The sequence below is a fragment of the Littorina saxatilis genome, linkage group LG15 (assembly GCF_037325665.1).
Source record: "Littorina saxatilis isolate snail1 linkage group LG15, US_GU_Lsax_2.0, whole genome shotgun sequence".
Taxonomy (NCBI): domain Eukaryota; kingdom Metazoa; phylum Mollusca; class Gastropoda; order Littorinimorpha; family Littorinidae; genus Littorina; species Littorina saxatilis.
Window position 1 is genome coordinate 18,799,247 of NC_090259.1, and position 15,000 is coordinate 18,814,246.

The 15,000-nt window shown below is 42.0% G+C and overlaps 1 protein-coding gene and 1 long non-coding RNA gene across 2 annotated transcripts in view; both read left to right on the plus strand.

The window, feature by feature from the left end:
- Positions 1–369, plus strand: part of LOC138948076 (uncharacterized) — a 1,370-nt gene extending 1,001 nt beyond the window's left edge. Inside the window, exon 3 of the long non-coding RNA XR_011449875.1 lies at positions 236–369. This is a non-coding gene — a long non-coding RNA (uncharacterized lncRNA). The remainder of the gene's footprint in view (positions 1–235) is intronic.
- Positions 370–3,708: 3,339 nt separating this feature from the next.
- Positions 3,709–15,000, plus strand: part of LOC138948781 (epidermal growth factor-like protein 8) — an 82,420-nt gene continuing 71,128 nt past the window's right edge. Inside the window, exon 1 of the mRNA XM_070320394.1 lies at positions 3,709–4,904. Coding sequence (XP_070176495.1) covers positions 4,789–4,904 — 116 coding nt within the window. The 5' untranslated portion in view covers positions 3,709–4,788. The remainder of the gene's footprint in view (positions 4,905–15,000) is intronic.

Sequence of the window (15,000 nt, forward strand, 5' to 3'; positions counted from 1 at the left end):
CGTTTTAGGCATGGCTGCTGTTGATTCAGTGAATAATAGGGAGAATATTGTCAGTGACAACTATTTTTTTAAAAAATCTTTTGGCCACTGATAAGCCGCTATAATAAAGCTGGAACCAAACAAAAGTTATGATCATTTCATGGTATTGGTGGCTCTGACAAATGTTCAGGCCAAGTCTTGATGCTGCGTATGCACTCGTGTGTATAGTACTACATCATATTTTGTGTGTGTGCAGAAACGTTTGACAAGCGTGTGGCCAACCACCTGTTCTGGAGCCCCAACGGTCAGTTCATTGTGCTGGCTGGTCTCAGAAGGTAAGCTGTCATGTCATCAGAAGAAATGAATGGATAGGATACACATCTGTTCTTCCACGATTTACATTTAAAGAAGTTACGCTTTTGGTGATGTGATGTTCAGTCCATGAATTACTCGGGGAAATGTAATGGATAATCTGTCTCTCTCTTGCAGTGAATAATCTGTCTCTCTCTTACAGTGGATAATCTGCACTCTTCCAGAATGAAAAATAGCATTACCGCTTTGAAGAATTGCTTGTGAAATAGAGTGGATGATCTCTTTGTTACACAGTGGGAAATGCCATTACCTCTTTGGTCTGTGGTTAACTTTCAGGCATGGGAATTGTCCGCCGAAAGGCAAATTTCCGCCGAAAAAGCAAATGTGTCCGCCGAAAAAATAAATGGGGGAGGTAAAAATTGTTCTAAAAACTGAATATAATGTCAAACTTGGAGCTCAGATGACACCAAATTGCACAATTTGGGTTCTTTGGAGACACAAAATTCCAGGGGGGCATGCCCCAGGACCCCCCAAGTAAGGCTAGGCGCTTCGCGCCGTCGACTTTGATATTACTTACACATTTTCAGCCTTTTTTGCTTTTTTTCAATTCCCATGCCTGAACTTTACAAGTAACCATTTGAGAAGCTGCAGTTAGGCTAAAGATATGTGGTAAATAATGAAATGGTCAGTGTTTTCGTTTTGCTGTCAGGCATAAAATGGTTCTCCCAGAAGGCAGATTGTGTACATCTTCGAGGACCCCGAGAAGACAGTTTCATTTGTCTCACTGTCCGGTCTAACAGTATTGACATGTGATCGACAAAAAGAAGAAGAGTACATCTTCGCAGTTCCAGAGATCATTCTTGAGCTCCCAAGATTGCTTCAAGCTTCTTCTTTTTTTTTAATATCATGTGTCTGGTTGTCTAGGCCCTTTTTTGACTCACATGCGAAGCAAAAGTGAGTCTATGTACTCACCCGAGTCGTCCGTCCGTCCGTCCTCCCCGTCCGTCCGTCCGGAAAACTTCGTTGGATATTTCTTGGACACTATTCAGTCTATCAGTACCAAATTTGGCAAGATGGTGTATGATGACAAGGCCCCAAAAAACATACATAGCATCTTGACCTTGCTTCAAGGTCAAGGTCGCAGGGGCCATAAATGTTGTCTAAAAAACAGATATTTTTCCCATTTTTCCCATTTTCTCTGAAGTTTTTGAGATTTAATACCTCACCTATATATGATATATAGGGCAAAGTAAGCCCCATCTTTTGATACCAGTTTGGTTTACCTTGCTTCAAGGTCAAGATCACAGGAGCTCTTCAAAGTTGGATTGTATACATATTTTGAAGTGACCTTGACCCTGAACTATGGAAGATAACTGTTTCAAACTTAAAAATTATGTGGGGCACATGTTATGCTTTGCTCCCATGGGGTCGCCTTCACGCGGCGGGAGCGTTTAAACAGAGCTACCCCACCCCTTTACTTCTCTTCTTGTGTCTTATTTCTGCCTTACCAGTCCTTTCACCTATATTTCCTTCCAAGAAAACTCTCCCTACTATTCCCTGCAGTTTTCCAATTCTTTTCTTGTTGTCTTATTTCTACCTGACTGGATCCATCACCTTTATTTCACTTACCAAAAGTCTTCTTTTCCACATCCTTATTTCTCTGCACCCCGCATGTCGTAAGAGGCGACTAACGGATTCTGTTTCTCCTTTTGCCCTTGTTAAGTGGTTCTTGCATAGAATATGGTCAATGTTTGTAAAGATTTTGGTCAGGCAGTATGTAAGAAATGTTTGGTCCTTTGTACTGGAAGCTTGCATTCTCCCAGTAGGGTCATGTATTGTACTACGTTGCAGGCCCCTGGAGCAATTTTTTGATTGGTGCTTTTGTGAACAAGAAACACTTAACAGGTGGCTCTATCCCATCTCCCCCCTTTCCCCTATCCCATCTCCCCCCTTTCCCTCGTCGCGATATAACCTTCGTGGTTGTAAACGACGTTAAACACCAAATAAAGAAAGATGTTATGCTTTCATCATGAGACACATTTGGTCACATATGATCAAGGTCACTTTGACCCTTATGAAATGTGACCAAAATAAGGTAGTGAACCACTAAAAGTGACCATATCTCATGGTAGAAAGAGCCAATAAGCACCATTGTACTTCCTATGTCTTGAATTAACAGCTTTGTGTTGCATGACCTTGGATGACCTTGACCTTGGGTCAAGGTCACATGTATTTTGGTAGGAAAAATGTGTAAAGCAGTTCTTAGTGTATGATGTCATTGCTAGGATTAGCTGAAGGTCAAGGTCATGTAAAGGTCAAGGTCAAGCATGTGAGTCGTATGGGCTTTGCCCTTCTTGTTTATTTTTTTTTGTTCTTTTTTTCTCACACTCCAAATCTCCCCTTCCCACCCACCCTTTTTTTCTTCTCCAAAGCCAATGGTTGTGCACTTCGACAAACGCGATGTTTTTGAGTTCTAAACCATCGACTTCGACTGATTTAGTGCTTTCATGGTTGCATGCAAAGGAGGCGTTGTAACGCCTCATTTCATCGCTTTCTCCGTGCTGCAGTTTCTGTAAGTTAAACGCTAACAGGTACTGTCTTTAAGTAATCGGTTTTTATATCATTGTAAGTCAGCCCCGAGTGCACACGAATTACTTAGCGTGGCGCACGCTAGGCAGAGCTTCCTCAGCCCCCTCCCCCCCCCTCCACGCACTTCTCACCCATCAACGACACTGCAGGTCGGAGTAAAAAAAAAAAAAAAAATTTTTTTTTTTTTTACTCCAGTGTTGTGAAAGTAACATATGTATCAGTATGCTAATAAAGCTCACAATAACGTCGATCTTAATGATATACGATACTGATACATGCACAGCCTAGCGGTGACCCTACATGTACTTTTCTCCTGCTGATATGACGAATTTACCGACGGAATCATTTTTCTCGAAATTCTGTGTCGGTTTCTGTGAGACGTGCAGGAGACGCGACAGAACTCGTTAACGTGACGTCATTATTCGCATTATGACATCTTCTCAAACTATATGCTTCGCTTTTGACGTAGGAGGTTTTACTTTGGAAGAAGGGTCAACAAGAGACGTGTTGTTTTGTTTAATCAGTGTCAGTTGAAGTCTTGATTCATTCAGTGTTTTCATCAAGTGCCAACATTTTGAAAAAAAGAAACATAATTGGAACAAGTTTTAAACCTTCATTCCCCGAGCACATCAAACATCACAACATCGTCATTACGTTTCATTCATAATTAGTGGCCTCGAGTGCTCGGCGACGATTGGCCTTGCGCTGCAGACACCAAGGTCTTTTCGGAGACAGACTGAGTCAACAGCGCTGTGAAACGAAAGGATCTGTCACACCACAGCGAACTGCGATACGCGAAAAGCAAACGAACTCTCCGAGAAACTAGACGTGCATGTGAAGGATAAACGAATACAAAGCAGAACAGACTCTTTAACAGACTCTTTCCTTGCTGCACCAATGAGCCAGGTGGGAAAGTCTCGGCTAGCCTATATAGCTAGGACTATACTCGCTCAGTGCAAGCCGTCAGTCTGTGTTTCGCTCGCAGCTTCGCGACACTGCAAAAAACGGTGTGCTGGAACTAATGCAGTAATAGCTACTGACTCTTTTTTTTCTGCAGGAGCTTTAGAAGGGATTTTGCTGACCTGTAATCTCACGCTTGCTAGCTGGACAGTTTTAAAAATGAAAACTTCTTAAGAAATACTGGCCAAACAATTGAAATAATTAAAGTCACCGTAAAGAAGTTTGTGAATTGTGCTGTCTTTTCTCACGCTTTCAATCAGGACTGGACAGTCAAGAGTTTCACCGAAGACAACTTGATTTACTGGACAGATAATTCACCGCGGTGAGAGAATTTTTTTTGGCTGTGTTGCAGTGACAACCGAGTGTGGTGAATTGTGCCAAGACAGACAGTGTCAGATGTAAAGTTAATATTTTATAATGGTGAAAATTACTCGTTATCCACCGCAAAGATTCTTCAATGAGAACGGACAGTGCAAGGAATGATAAGCGCTAGACGGAGAAAACGGACCTTTGTTTTGATGTGAAGTTCTTTTTCTCTTCATCTTGTTTACAGTGAATTGAGTAATTTGAGTAGTTTATGACTGAATGAAAATGTAAACAATTTAGACAAACATTTTTTAACGTCTTAAAAAAAAAATAATAATACCAACGAGAAAAAACAAACAATCACCTGCTACGAAAAAGAATGAGTGAAATACTGTGGAGTATGGATATTATGAATATATATAACATTTAAAACTTTTGAAACAACAACTACAAACACAAAATCCGACGGACGCTCGTCGACTGGGAAGTTTTGTATTCTCTATTGTGCCGATGTCAATTGACCAAAAGAATTCGGCTTACAAGTCATGCTTAACTGAAATATTGTGGACAGCTGTTTGCCGGAGGATATACTAACGGTAACAACCACCAGGGACAGCGACAACCTCTACAGCGACGACGACAATGAAGGGTGACGAGAAGCGACTGTACCTGTGCGGACATAATGTGGCCTGGGAGTATGTGTCTCTGTTGCTGGGACTTCTGCTCGCTCTCGCTGATGCCGAGGTGTTTCACTCTGGGTGAGTTTGCATGTGTGTGTGGGGGGGGGGGGGCGGGTGTTGTACGGTGTGTTTGTGTGTTTGTGTGTGTGTGTGTGTGGGGAGTGTATGTGTTTGTGTGTGTGTGGGGGGGAATGTGTGTGTCGGGGCACAGGCGGAAGGTATCGTCCACTGGACTACTACTATCACAGAAAGACAACAAGGTACGTCACTCAACTTCGAGTCTTCTGTGTTCTTGGAGTCGCTTCCTGGGGAAAAATATTGTTCAAGACGGTTTGCCTCTTCCTACAGTCTGTGTAAGGTCAAATAAATACAGTTGAATGATTGTTTGAACTGTATGTACCTTTAATTTTCAGCTTCCGTCCATTGCAGGTTGTTCTTTAACCATCATTTGGACGAATCTTCGTTTGCGAGCCGCTAACTTCCACTCGGCGTCAAACTCATGCATCCGCACCGAATATGCATAACAGCGCTCATTGGTCTAAAACATATGTAAATATTGTGCAGCAACCACGGGAAAATAATCTTCGAATATCCTGTTATCAACCAATGAGCGCTGGTATGCATATTCGGTGCGGATGCATGAGTTTGACGCCGAGTGGAAGTTAGCGGCTCGCAAACGAAGATTCGTCCAAATGATGGTTAAAAACAACCTGCAAGGGACGGAAGCTGAAAATTAAGGGTACATACAGTTCAAACAATCATTCAACTGTATTTATTTGACCTTACACAGACTGTAGGAAGAGGCAAACCGTCTTGAACAATATTTTTTCCCCAGGAAGCGACTCCAAGCACACAGAAGACTCGAAGGTGAGTGACGTACCTTGTAGTCTTTCTGTGATAGTAGTAGTCCAGTGGACGATACCTTCCGCCTGTGGTCGGGGATGGGGTGGGGGTGGCTATGTGTGTGTTTGTGTGTGTGTGAGTCGGGGATGGGGTGGGATGGGTCTGTGTGTCAGTGTGTGTGTCAGCGTGTGTGTGTGTTTGTCAGTGTGTGTGTGTCAGTGTGTGTGTGTCAGTGTGTGTGTGTCAGTGTGTGTGTGTGTGTGTGTGTGTGTGTGTGTGTGTGTGTGTGTGTGTGTGTGTGTGTGTGTGTGAACAGAACAAATTCATTTTTGTCAACCTGTGCTTATTATAGTCTCAGTTTAGTCAAACGTAATTGAAATAGGCCTACGGGCGTTTTACTTCAGTAAGGTAAGCCATGATTTCTTTCTCGTGTGATCACCATTTACAAAGCATTCAGACGAACGCACAAAAACAACACCAAACAAACAAACAAACAAACAAGTTAACCTACACACAAAACTGCAGTCGTCCAACGTGGCTCTGCACAACATTCAATTTCTGCAACTTAGCTACGCCGAACGTGCGTCCATGCTTTCAACAATAGGATGGGCAGCTGGTATGTCGCATATAAAGGAAATCCGCTTGAAAGTAATGGCGCAGTTCTGAGACGTCTGTGTGAACGAGATAAACCTAATACACTGAGTACTCACGACAGATATACGACTAATTCAAAATCAAATTCAATCTCGTGAAGCGACCATGTTCATCATCATGTTGACCACGGGCCTTTTCAGGCTTTTAGACAGGATCCAAGAACTTAAACAAACGCCAACGACAAACAGCCGGGCTGTCTTCAATGCAGGATTTGGACTTTTGTTTTTGAAATGGTTTCGTAAATATGATACCTATGTCATTTTGCTAAATAAATTCAGCAACAAAAAACAACAAATAAAAACACACACACACACACACACACACACACACACACACACACACACACACACACACACACACTAAACAACAACAGTATGCAACCAAGCTGTTTATTTGTGGTACATATGACCAAGTTAGAGGACGCTCTTACTGTATTCAACGTGAAAGCTTTAACAGAGTTGTGATGATGAACACGGCAAGAACAGTACCTTTTACCATTCGTCTTTTTGCACCGAAATGAGGTGTTCGTTTTCCTTCGTGTGTTTGAATGGAGAAGAAAACGCCCATCAGAGATTTACAGAATACCCATTCACGAGGTACTTAATGCACTCTGTTGTATACACACATACCTGGGATCAGATCAACGGGAAACAACTCCGGCCGAACGAACGTGGGCGCGGAGGGGGGTTCCCCCTTGACTCCAGACAGCAAAAACCTAAAGTGAAATGTGTTGACCAAAAACAAACATGATGCACTTTGCGAGAAGGCGTTTCTGGTACTCTGAAATCCCTCACACCCTCGCCACTCATCTACGGGTGAAAAGTTCGTCAAAACAGTGATGTCATGCCCGTTTGTGTTGTTTTAAAAGAAGGCTTGCCGTTCAAGAGATTCGCCGCTATGATCTCGACATTTCTTTACACTTGAAGTTCTTCAAAACAGTGACGTCCTATCCGTTTGTGATGTCACATTTCAATGACAGTTTGAGTTGAAAATGAGACTCGCCTATACTCTATAGTAATTATTTTAACGCTTGCAGTTAGTTAAGACACTGACGGCATAACCTTTTGTAGTAATTAGTAACGCTTGCAGTTAGTTAAGACACTGACGGCATAACCTTTTGTATTAGTTTAATGACGGTTTGCAGTTTAAAGAGGATCGTCTATAATCTGGTAGTTTCCTTCACTTGAACTTTTTGTAAAAGAAGGTAAAAGAAGATGGATGACATTATTTTTATTTTTATCTCAGCAGGGCGCATTTTGGGAGAGAAAAAAACCCACAAGAAGATAAGAACGAAATCACGTTTAGTCTGCAGATATAGAAGCTTTTTTCTTCTCTCTCGTTCCTGTTGGTAAGAAGAATCAAGGAAATTTAAAGCGATTTAGATATTTTTAATTTTATATCTCTTGACGGCGCCAGGGGAGAGTGTAAACAATTTGATAAGCAGCATTATGCACATCACATGCTAGGGCGTGCTAATGCTGGGTCATTCATTGCCTGTAAATTTATCGTCTGCAGTATCTAGTTAGAGCCAGTTTTGCCGTTTTAACTTCTTTCGCACACTTCGTTAAAAGCCTATTGATGCGGGGAGTGTTAAAACTTGCAAAGCATTCAGACGAGAATGAATCTTCTCTGTAGCTTCATAATTGTCTCATTGATGTTTAAGTGTTCAACTTAAAACAAAGATTAAACTTTTTCCTTGAAGTTTCTCTGTGTTGGGATTAGTTCCTTCTTACTCAAACGAAGTGAAACATTTTTATTTGAATAAATGTATGTGTCTTTCGTTTTAATACACCAAACACAATAACGGATTCGACAGAAGTTGACTCCTTTGAAGCGTTTCCCGAGTGATTAATCAACAGTAGATACAATGTAGTACCTTCCGTAACGCGTCGCATTTGCATGATGACACACACACACACACACACACACACACACACACACACACACACACACACACACACACACACACATACACAGCGACACACACACACAGGCACACTGTGACACATACACACACAAACACACACTCACACACAAACACACACACACACTGTGACACATACACAGACACACACTGACACACACATGCACACTGTGACACATACAGACACACACACTAACACACACTGTGACACATGTATACACAAACACACACACACACACTGTGACACACACACACACACACACACACACATACACACACACACCAATGCCGGCGTCTCCTGATATTATCTTGCATCCCTAGATGACCGGGGCCTTGACATTTACACAAGAGAGGCGTCTGTAGATGTAGTACGGCGCGTAAAGATACAAGATGTCGGCCACACTATCAGACATCCTGCCAGACGCAGGTCTGTGATATACAACAATGTCCTTCCACGAGTCAAAACAAAGTTCCTCTGTTATTGCTTGTGGAGGCGCAAGGTTAAATGAATAGATACAAAGAGTGATTGTTGATGTCTTAAACTAAAATAAAAGCTTGCGCCAGAGTGTGAATCATCAATGAAACGATTACATTTCTTCTTGGCATCTCAGTTGAAACCTATAGTCAGTGGCCCCATTACTATGTTAGTTGTAGTCGAACCGGAGCAAAAACTGCACACCTACCGCCGTTGCCGGGATTAAACAGACACGCACGCACACACCAACACACACACACCAACACACACACACCAACACACACACACACACACACACACACACACACACACACACACACACACACACACACACCAGAGCAACACGTACACATGTAGAGGTTGTTATTAGTACGTGAGCAGAACGTGCCAACTGATATTCCAGGTTAAGAACTAACACTGATGCAAAGATTACGTGAAATTTAATGGGTCGTTGAATTAAATTAAATTGTTTATGCTCCAACTTTACCATTTACGAGACAGCTGATATGGAAAGTGCATTATAATAACACGGTATGACTGCACAGCTGAATATTTTTGCTTGATCGTTATCATGAACAATGTCAAGTTGGTTCGTCACTGATTTTCCTGGATGTATCTAATGCTGTGTGCGAGTTACAACTGTCTGGAGAGAATGGACGATGACCAGTGGATCGAGATACGCCGTAATTGAAACAGGGAATAATGAGCCGTTTCTGCAGTGTCCACTCGCCATGATGCCTTTTCTGGAAACGACAAATTTTCCCATTAATTTTGCACAAAGTTTGCGAAATGACGCTAGACAATTTTTGTTTTAAATCTCAAGAGTTAAACTTGTTTGTCTATTGATGTTTCTAATTTCATAATGTGCTTACAGATTGGTTGGGCATAACTCCCGCTCACTATTGTCTTGCGTTCAGAGTTCTCTCCCCTTTTGTTTATTTGATCTGCGGAACTATTTCTAGCCGTTTGAAGGTGTGTATCTGCCGGGAGCTCTAACGAGCAGGGTGTTAAAAGCGGTTTAGGACAGGGTGTTGAGAGTTGTTCCAGGACGGTATGCCAGAATGTGCTGAATGCTGAGGCTTTGTTTGTTTGGGAGATTCTGCTGAAAGAGGCCCAGGCAAGGCAAAACATAGCTTTCCATACTTTCTCTGGTCAGCTATGGGTGGCATTACATACCAGTACTGACAGTGCGATGTTCGGTATGGTCAGCTCTCTGAGACAAAACATAGCATTGTGACGTTTAGTATGGTGGGCAATGTAAGACAAAACACGACGGTGTGAAGCAATATGAACTGACATCTATGAGAGTCAAACACAAATCGTCACGCTCACCGTCGTCAGGTATTAACGGTACCAGGCATGATATGTTTCTGTTTAATTCTACCAAACCGGCAGATTTCTGGATTTTTCAAAGCTAGAGGGATAATTCTGTTATCCCCAGATTGCACAATATTACACGATTTTGCCTCAGGTACTCAGAAGGAGAGAGTGGGGTGTGTGCGGTCGAAGGGATGGGTTGGGGAACATGTCTGTCTGCCTGTCTGTCTGTCTGTCAGCATTGCATTTTGTTGTTCATGCCTTTGGTACAACAGCAACAACAACAACAACAACAACAACAACAACAACAACAACAACAACAACAACAACAAACACAGCCGTTCTTCAGTCTCATCAACGAAATCTCAAAGTCTGTAGAATAAAGTACCTCGCCGGGCACTTGCTTGGCAAACTTGGTTAGCACTGTGATGATAGGAGAGCAGCTAATTATATGAGAGTTATCCGCTGAGCGAGACAAGAGGTGTGCACAGCTCAATGGCCTTATCTCTACGTCACTCCAGACACCACACAGCTTGAGTAAGGCTATCGTACTCGCCTTGCTTCCGTGTTTACATTGCTTCATCGTCTTCTTCTTCGTTCATGGGCGTAGACTCCCACGTTCACTCATGTATTTAGCACGAGTGGAATTTTACGTGTATGACCGTTTTTACCCCACCATTCAGGCAGCATACGCCGATTTCGGGGGAGGCATTCTGGGTATTTTTGTGTTTCTATAACCCACCGAACTCTGACATGGATTACAGGATCTTTTCCGTGCGCACTTGGTCTTGTGCTTGCGCGTACACACGAAGGGGGGTAAGGCACTAGCAGGTCTGCACATACGTTGACCTGGGAAATCGGAAAAATCTCCACCCCTAACCCACCAGGCGGCCGCGGTCGGGATTTGAACTCACGACCTTCCGATTAGGAGGCCGACGTCTTACCACTGCGCCACTTTGCCCGTCGCTTCTTCAATGTCTGGCACATTTAACCTAAGTTACGAAGCATTTTCGAGCAAATCATTATATATAGGATATAGGGGTATCTAAATGAAAGCACAGCGAATGTGCCTTGTACTTGGTCCAATTGTGCTTTTGTTCTGTCTTGTCTTTTGGCTACGTACACCAAACATATGTCTATATGAAACAAAACCTTATCATCCAAATAGTTTATTAAACATCATTATGTCATATTTTTGCAAACTGTGAATGATCAAGTGAGAATGGGCATTTGTATGTTATCAAGGATGCATGTTTATTGATTAAAAGCCCCACAATGATGTGCATGTCAAACTTTACACACACAAAAAAACGAAAACGAAAAAAAAGAGGTCCAATTCGCAAGAAAATTGCTAAAATGGCTCCTAAGATAGTAGGGCTTTTAAAGGAATCAAAAGTAAAGTAATACAAGTGAAAGATAGCGGCAAAATCTGCGACAAAAATAAAATAAAACACATATCTGGAGTGTAGTAACACGGTTATAATTCCCTTTTCGGAGGATGGCACAGAGAAGACAGAATTAGGGGCGGGGGAGCCGGGGGGTGTCTCATCAACAATAGTCACTGATATAGGTTGAGTCACGACTATTATCAGTACTGGATGATACCGCATGATATAGGCCGGTTGAGTCACGATTATTATCAGTACTGGATGATACCGCATCAGTGCCACAGTAGACGTATGAATACAGGGTGGTGGCAAAATGTTATATACGAGGCTACCACGTGTTGGCGGTGCCCCATTTTCCCAGTAGGACACTGTTGCGTATTTTTCTAAACGTTTGGCAAAATTAAGGTACTACAGTGGAACCCCCCCCCCCTCCCACTCCTTCCGTTTTAAGACCTTGTTTTCTCACACTTTCTGTTCTAAACCTCTGTAAAATTACCCCAGTTTTAAGACTCTCTCTTTTTTTAAGACCCGATTTGTGTTATGATTTGTGTTATGATTTGTGCTATGATTTGTGTTATGATTTGTGTTATGATTTGTGTTATGATTTGTGTTATGTTTTGTGTTATGATTTGTGTTATGTTTTGTGTTATGATTTGTGTTATGATTTGTGTTATGATTTGTGTTATGATTTGTGTTATGATTTGTGTTATGATTTGTGTTATGATTTGTGTTATGATTTGTGCTATGATTTGTGCTATGATTTGTGTTATGATTTGTGTTATGATTTGTGTTATGATTTGTGTTATGATTTGTGTTATGATTTGTGTTATGATTTGTGTTATGTTTTGTGTTATGATTTGTGTTATGATTTGTGTTATGTTTTGTGTTATGATTTGTGTTATGATTTGTGTTATGATTTGTGTTATGATTTGTGTTATGATTTGTGTTATGATTTGTGTTATGATTTGTGTTATGATTTGTGTTATGATTTGTGTTATGATTTGTGTTATGATTTGTGTTATGATTTGTGGAGGTCTTAAAAGGGGGGTTTCACTGTGGTATCCGTCTCATGGGAGCGATCATTTCCGCCATCTTTCAAACATTTTACGAGAGTAGAAGCTATTTCTTCCATGGCATTTGAACACATTTAGAAACTTCTTGTGCACAATAGGAATTATTAATGAATTAATTTCATAAACAAACACTAGTGTTTTTTTTAACGAAATCTTGTTCTTGTTCGTTCGACCATGGGGTGAAATGTACACGTTCCCTCAAAGGCTCATGCTTTTGCACGAGTGGGTTCTTATGTGTATGACAGTTTTTACCCCGCCATTCAAGCAGCCATACGCCGCTTTTGGGGGAATTTTACGAAATTAATTCATCACAAAAAATCCTATATCTCCACAGCGAGTATTCATTGTGTTGATTTTTTGGTATATGACCAAGTGGAGGAATTGTGTTATTCCTGGTAAAGTCCTGGACACATCTGTGGTGGTGGACAGGATTGCTTAAAGGCACAGTCAGCTTCCCGTAAATGATCACAAACACTGTCAGGCTTTTACACACAGTACAAACACCCTTTCATTTAAACACTCACCGCTTAAGAACATCCTAGGTGCCCTCCGTAAAGAGCGAGCAGTTTTCAAAGAATTTATTTTTGCGTGGTTTATCTTACCCCTGAGCCATCGTGAACCCGTGTGATCCAGTTTCCTTTTTTTCCACAATTTAGTCGTCAGTTTGTGATTTCAATGCGACTCGCTGTAAGCTTATCTGCAATAGCACGTTATTGTGTACCTCTGAATGTAAAACGCAACAAACGGCTGCAAGTCACACGAACTAGAGCGGTGGCGGTTGACCGTTCAGAGGAACTGGCGCTATGCAGAACTGTCGGGGAGCTCCGTGATGGTTTACGGGAGGCTTACTGTGCCTTTAATCGAGAAGGATCAAGTCTTTAACTCAAGTTTGTTCTGCTGCAGAGAATAGACGTCGCTATATATATGCTTTTAGTACCAGTTTTCTTGTCTCTTCCTGGCTCTCATTTATCATTCTCAAAGTTTTTTTTGATGAGGGCAATGCGTACACTTCTCCTAGGAACCTCATTATCAACCAACTTGTGTGAAGTGTTTATCAACACTGGGGCAAAAATGAGCATAACACAAAACTTCGTTTGATTTTTTTCTCTCTTCAGTGAAAGAGTTTCCGGCACTTCCTATCGTCGAGCCCATTGATGTCTGGCATTAAAGATAGGTTTTGCACTTTTGAGAAAACATAATTTCATGAAGATAAAGTGACAATATGTTCTCCATACAGCACAAGAAGAAAAAGAACTGTTATCGTATTCCCGAGAGGAGAAATCCGATTCAAAACTCTTCACCCCTCCTTCCACCCCACCCCCTTTTTGAACTTGCACGGTTGGCCTAGTGGTAAGGCGTCCGCCCCGTGATCGGGAGGTCGTGGGTTCGAACCCCGGCCGGGTCATACCTAAGACTTTAAAATTGGCAATCTAGTGGCTGCTCCGTCTGGCATTATGGGGTTAGTGCTAGGACTGGTTGGTCCGGTGTCAGAATAATGTGACTGGGTGAGACATGAAGCCTGTGCTGCGACTTCTGTCTTGTGTGTGGCGCACGTTAAATGTCAAAGCAGCACCGCCCTGATATGGCCCTTCGTGGTCGGCTGGGCGTTAAGCAAACAAACAAACAAACAAACAAACCCCCTTTTTGTTTATCCCCCCTTTAACCCTATTTCAGCTAACTTCCCGTCACTTGAATGTTTCCTGCTGTTTTGTAAATTTTATACAAGCGCTTGATTGAACTCCCACAAACCATCTCCTTGGTCGGGCCACACTTTTTTTGTGCGCACAGTATGAAGCATTTCTGGCAAACCCACTCAATTCGCATTGCAGCGGCTGTACCAACTGAAACCGATACAATTGCAATGAACCGCCTCGCTAAGCTGGGGAAAAAGTGGAACCTTGTTTAGGATACCTCCTCCACCCGCAACCCCTGAAAAAAAGAGCGGAAAAAAAGAAGAAAAAGAAGACCCCCACCCCCCCTCCCTCCTTTCTTTTTTTAAAAGACCTTGCGTTCTCAGATTTTCTGTTCGCGATTGTAATCTGAACTTACCGCTGTTTTAAGACTACCTCCTGATTAAGATCTGATTTTGTGTGTGTGGTCTTAATAGCGGGGTGCCATGGTAACTCAAAACTGAAGTGATATCTTGTCCCTCATGTCTTTTATCTGCTGCTGGCTTGCACAGGGCCTGGTGCAGATAGAACACATCGCATCGTCTTATTGACCTAAACTTCGTTCGTTTGGAGAGATTACGTAAGGCACTTCTATCTGAAGGCGTTACCAAGTTTGTTACAAGCTAATTTTGTTCATTTTTAAAGCTATTTTGAGTCTTGTTTGTGTCATGGGGAGTTTAAGGTTTTAACCTTTAAAATGTTGTCGTTGAAATGATAGCAGTTTATCTAGTTCATTACACATGATTAAGGAAGGCGCCACTAAGTTTATTCCCAGTGAGTCCGTTGGAGTTTCAAGTGTTTACCTTTGAAATGTTGTCAGTGTCACGTAA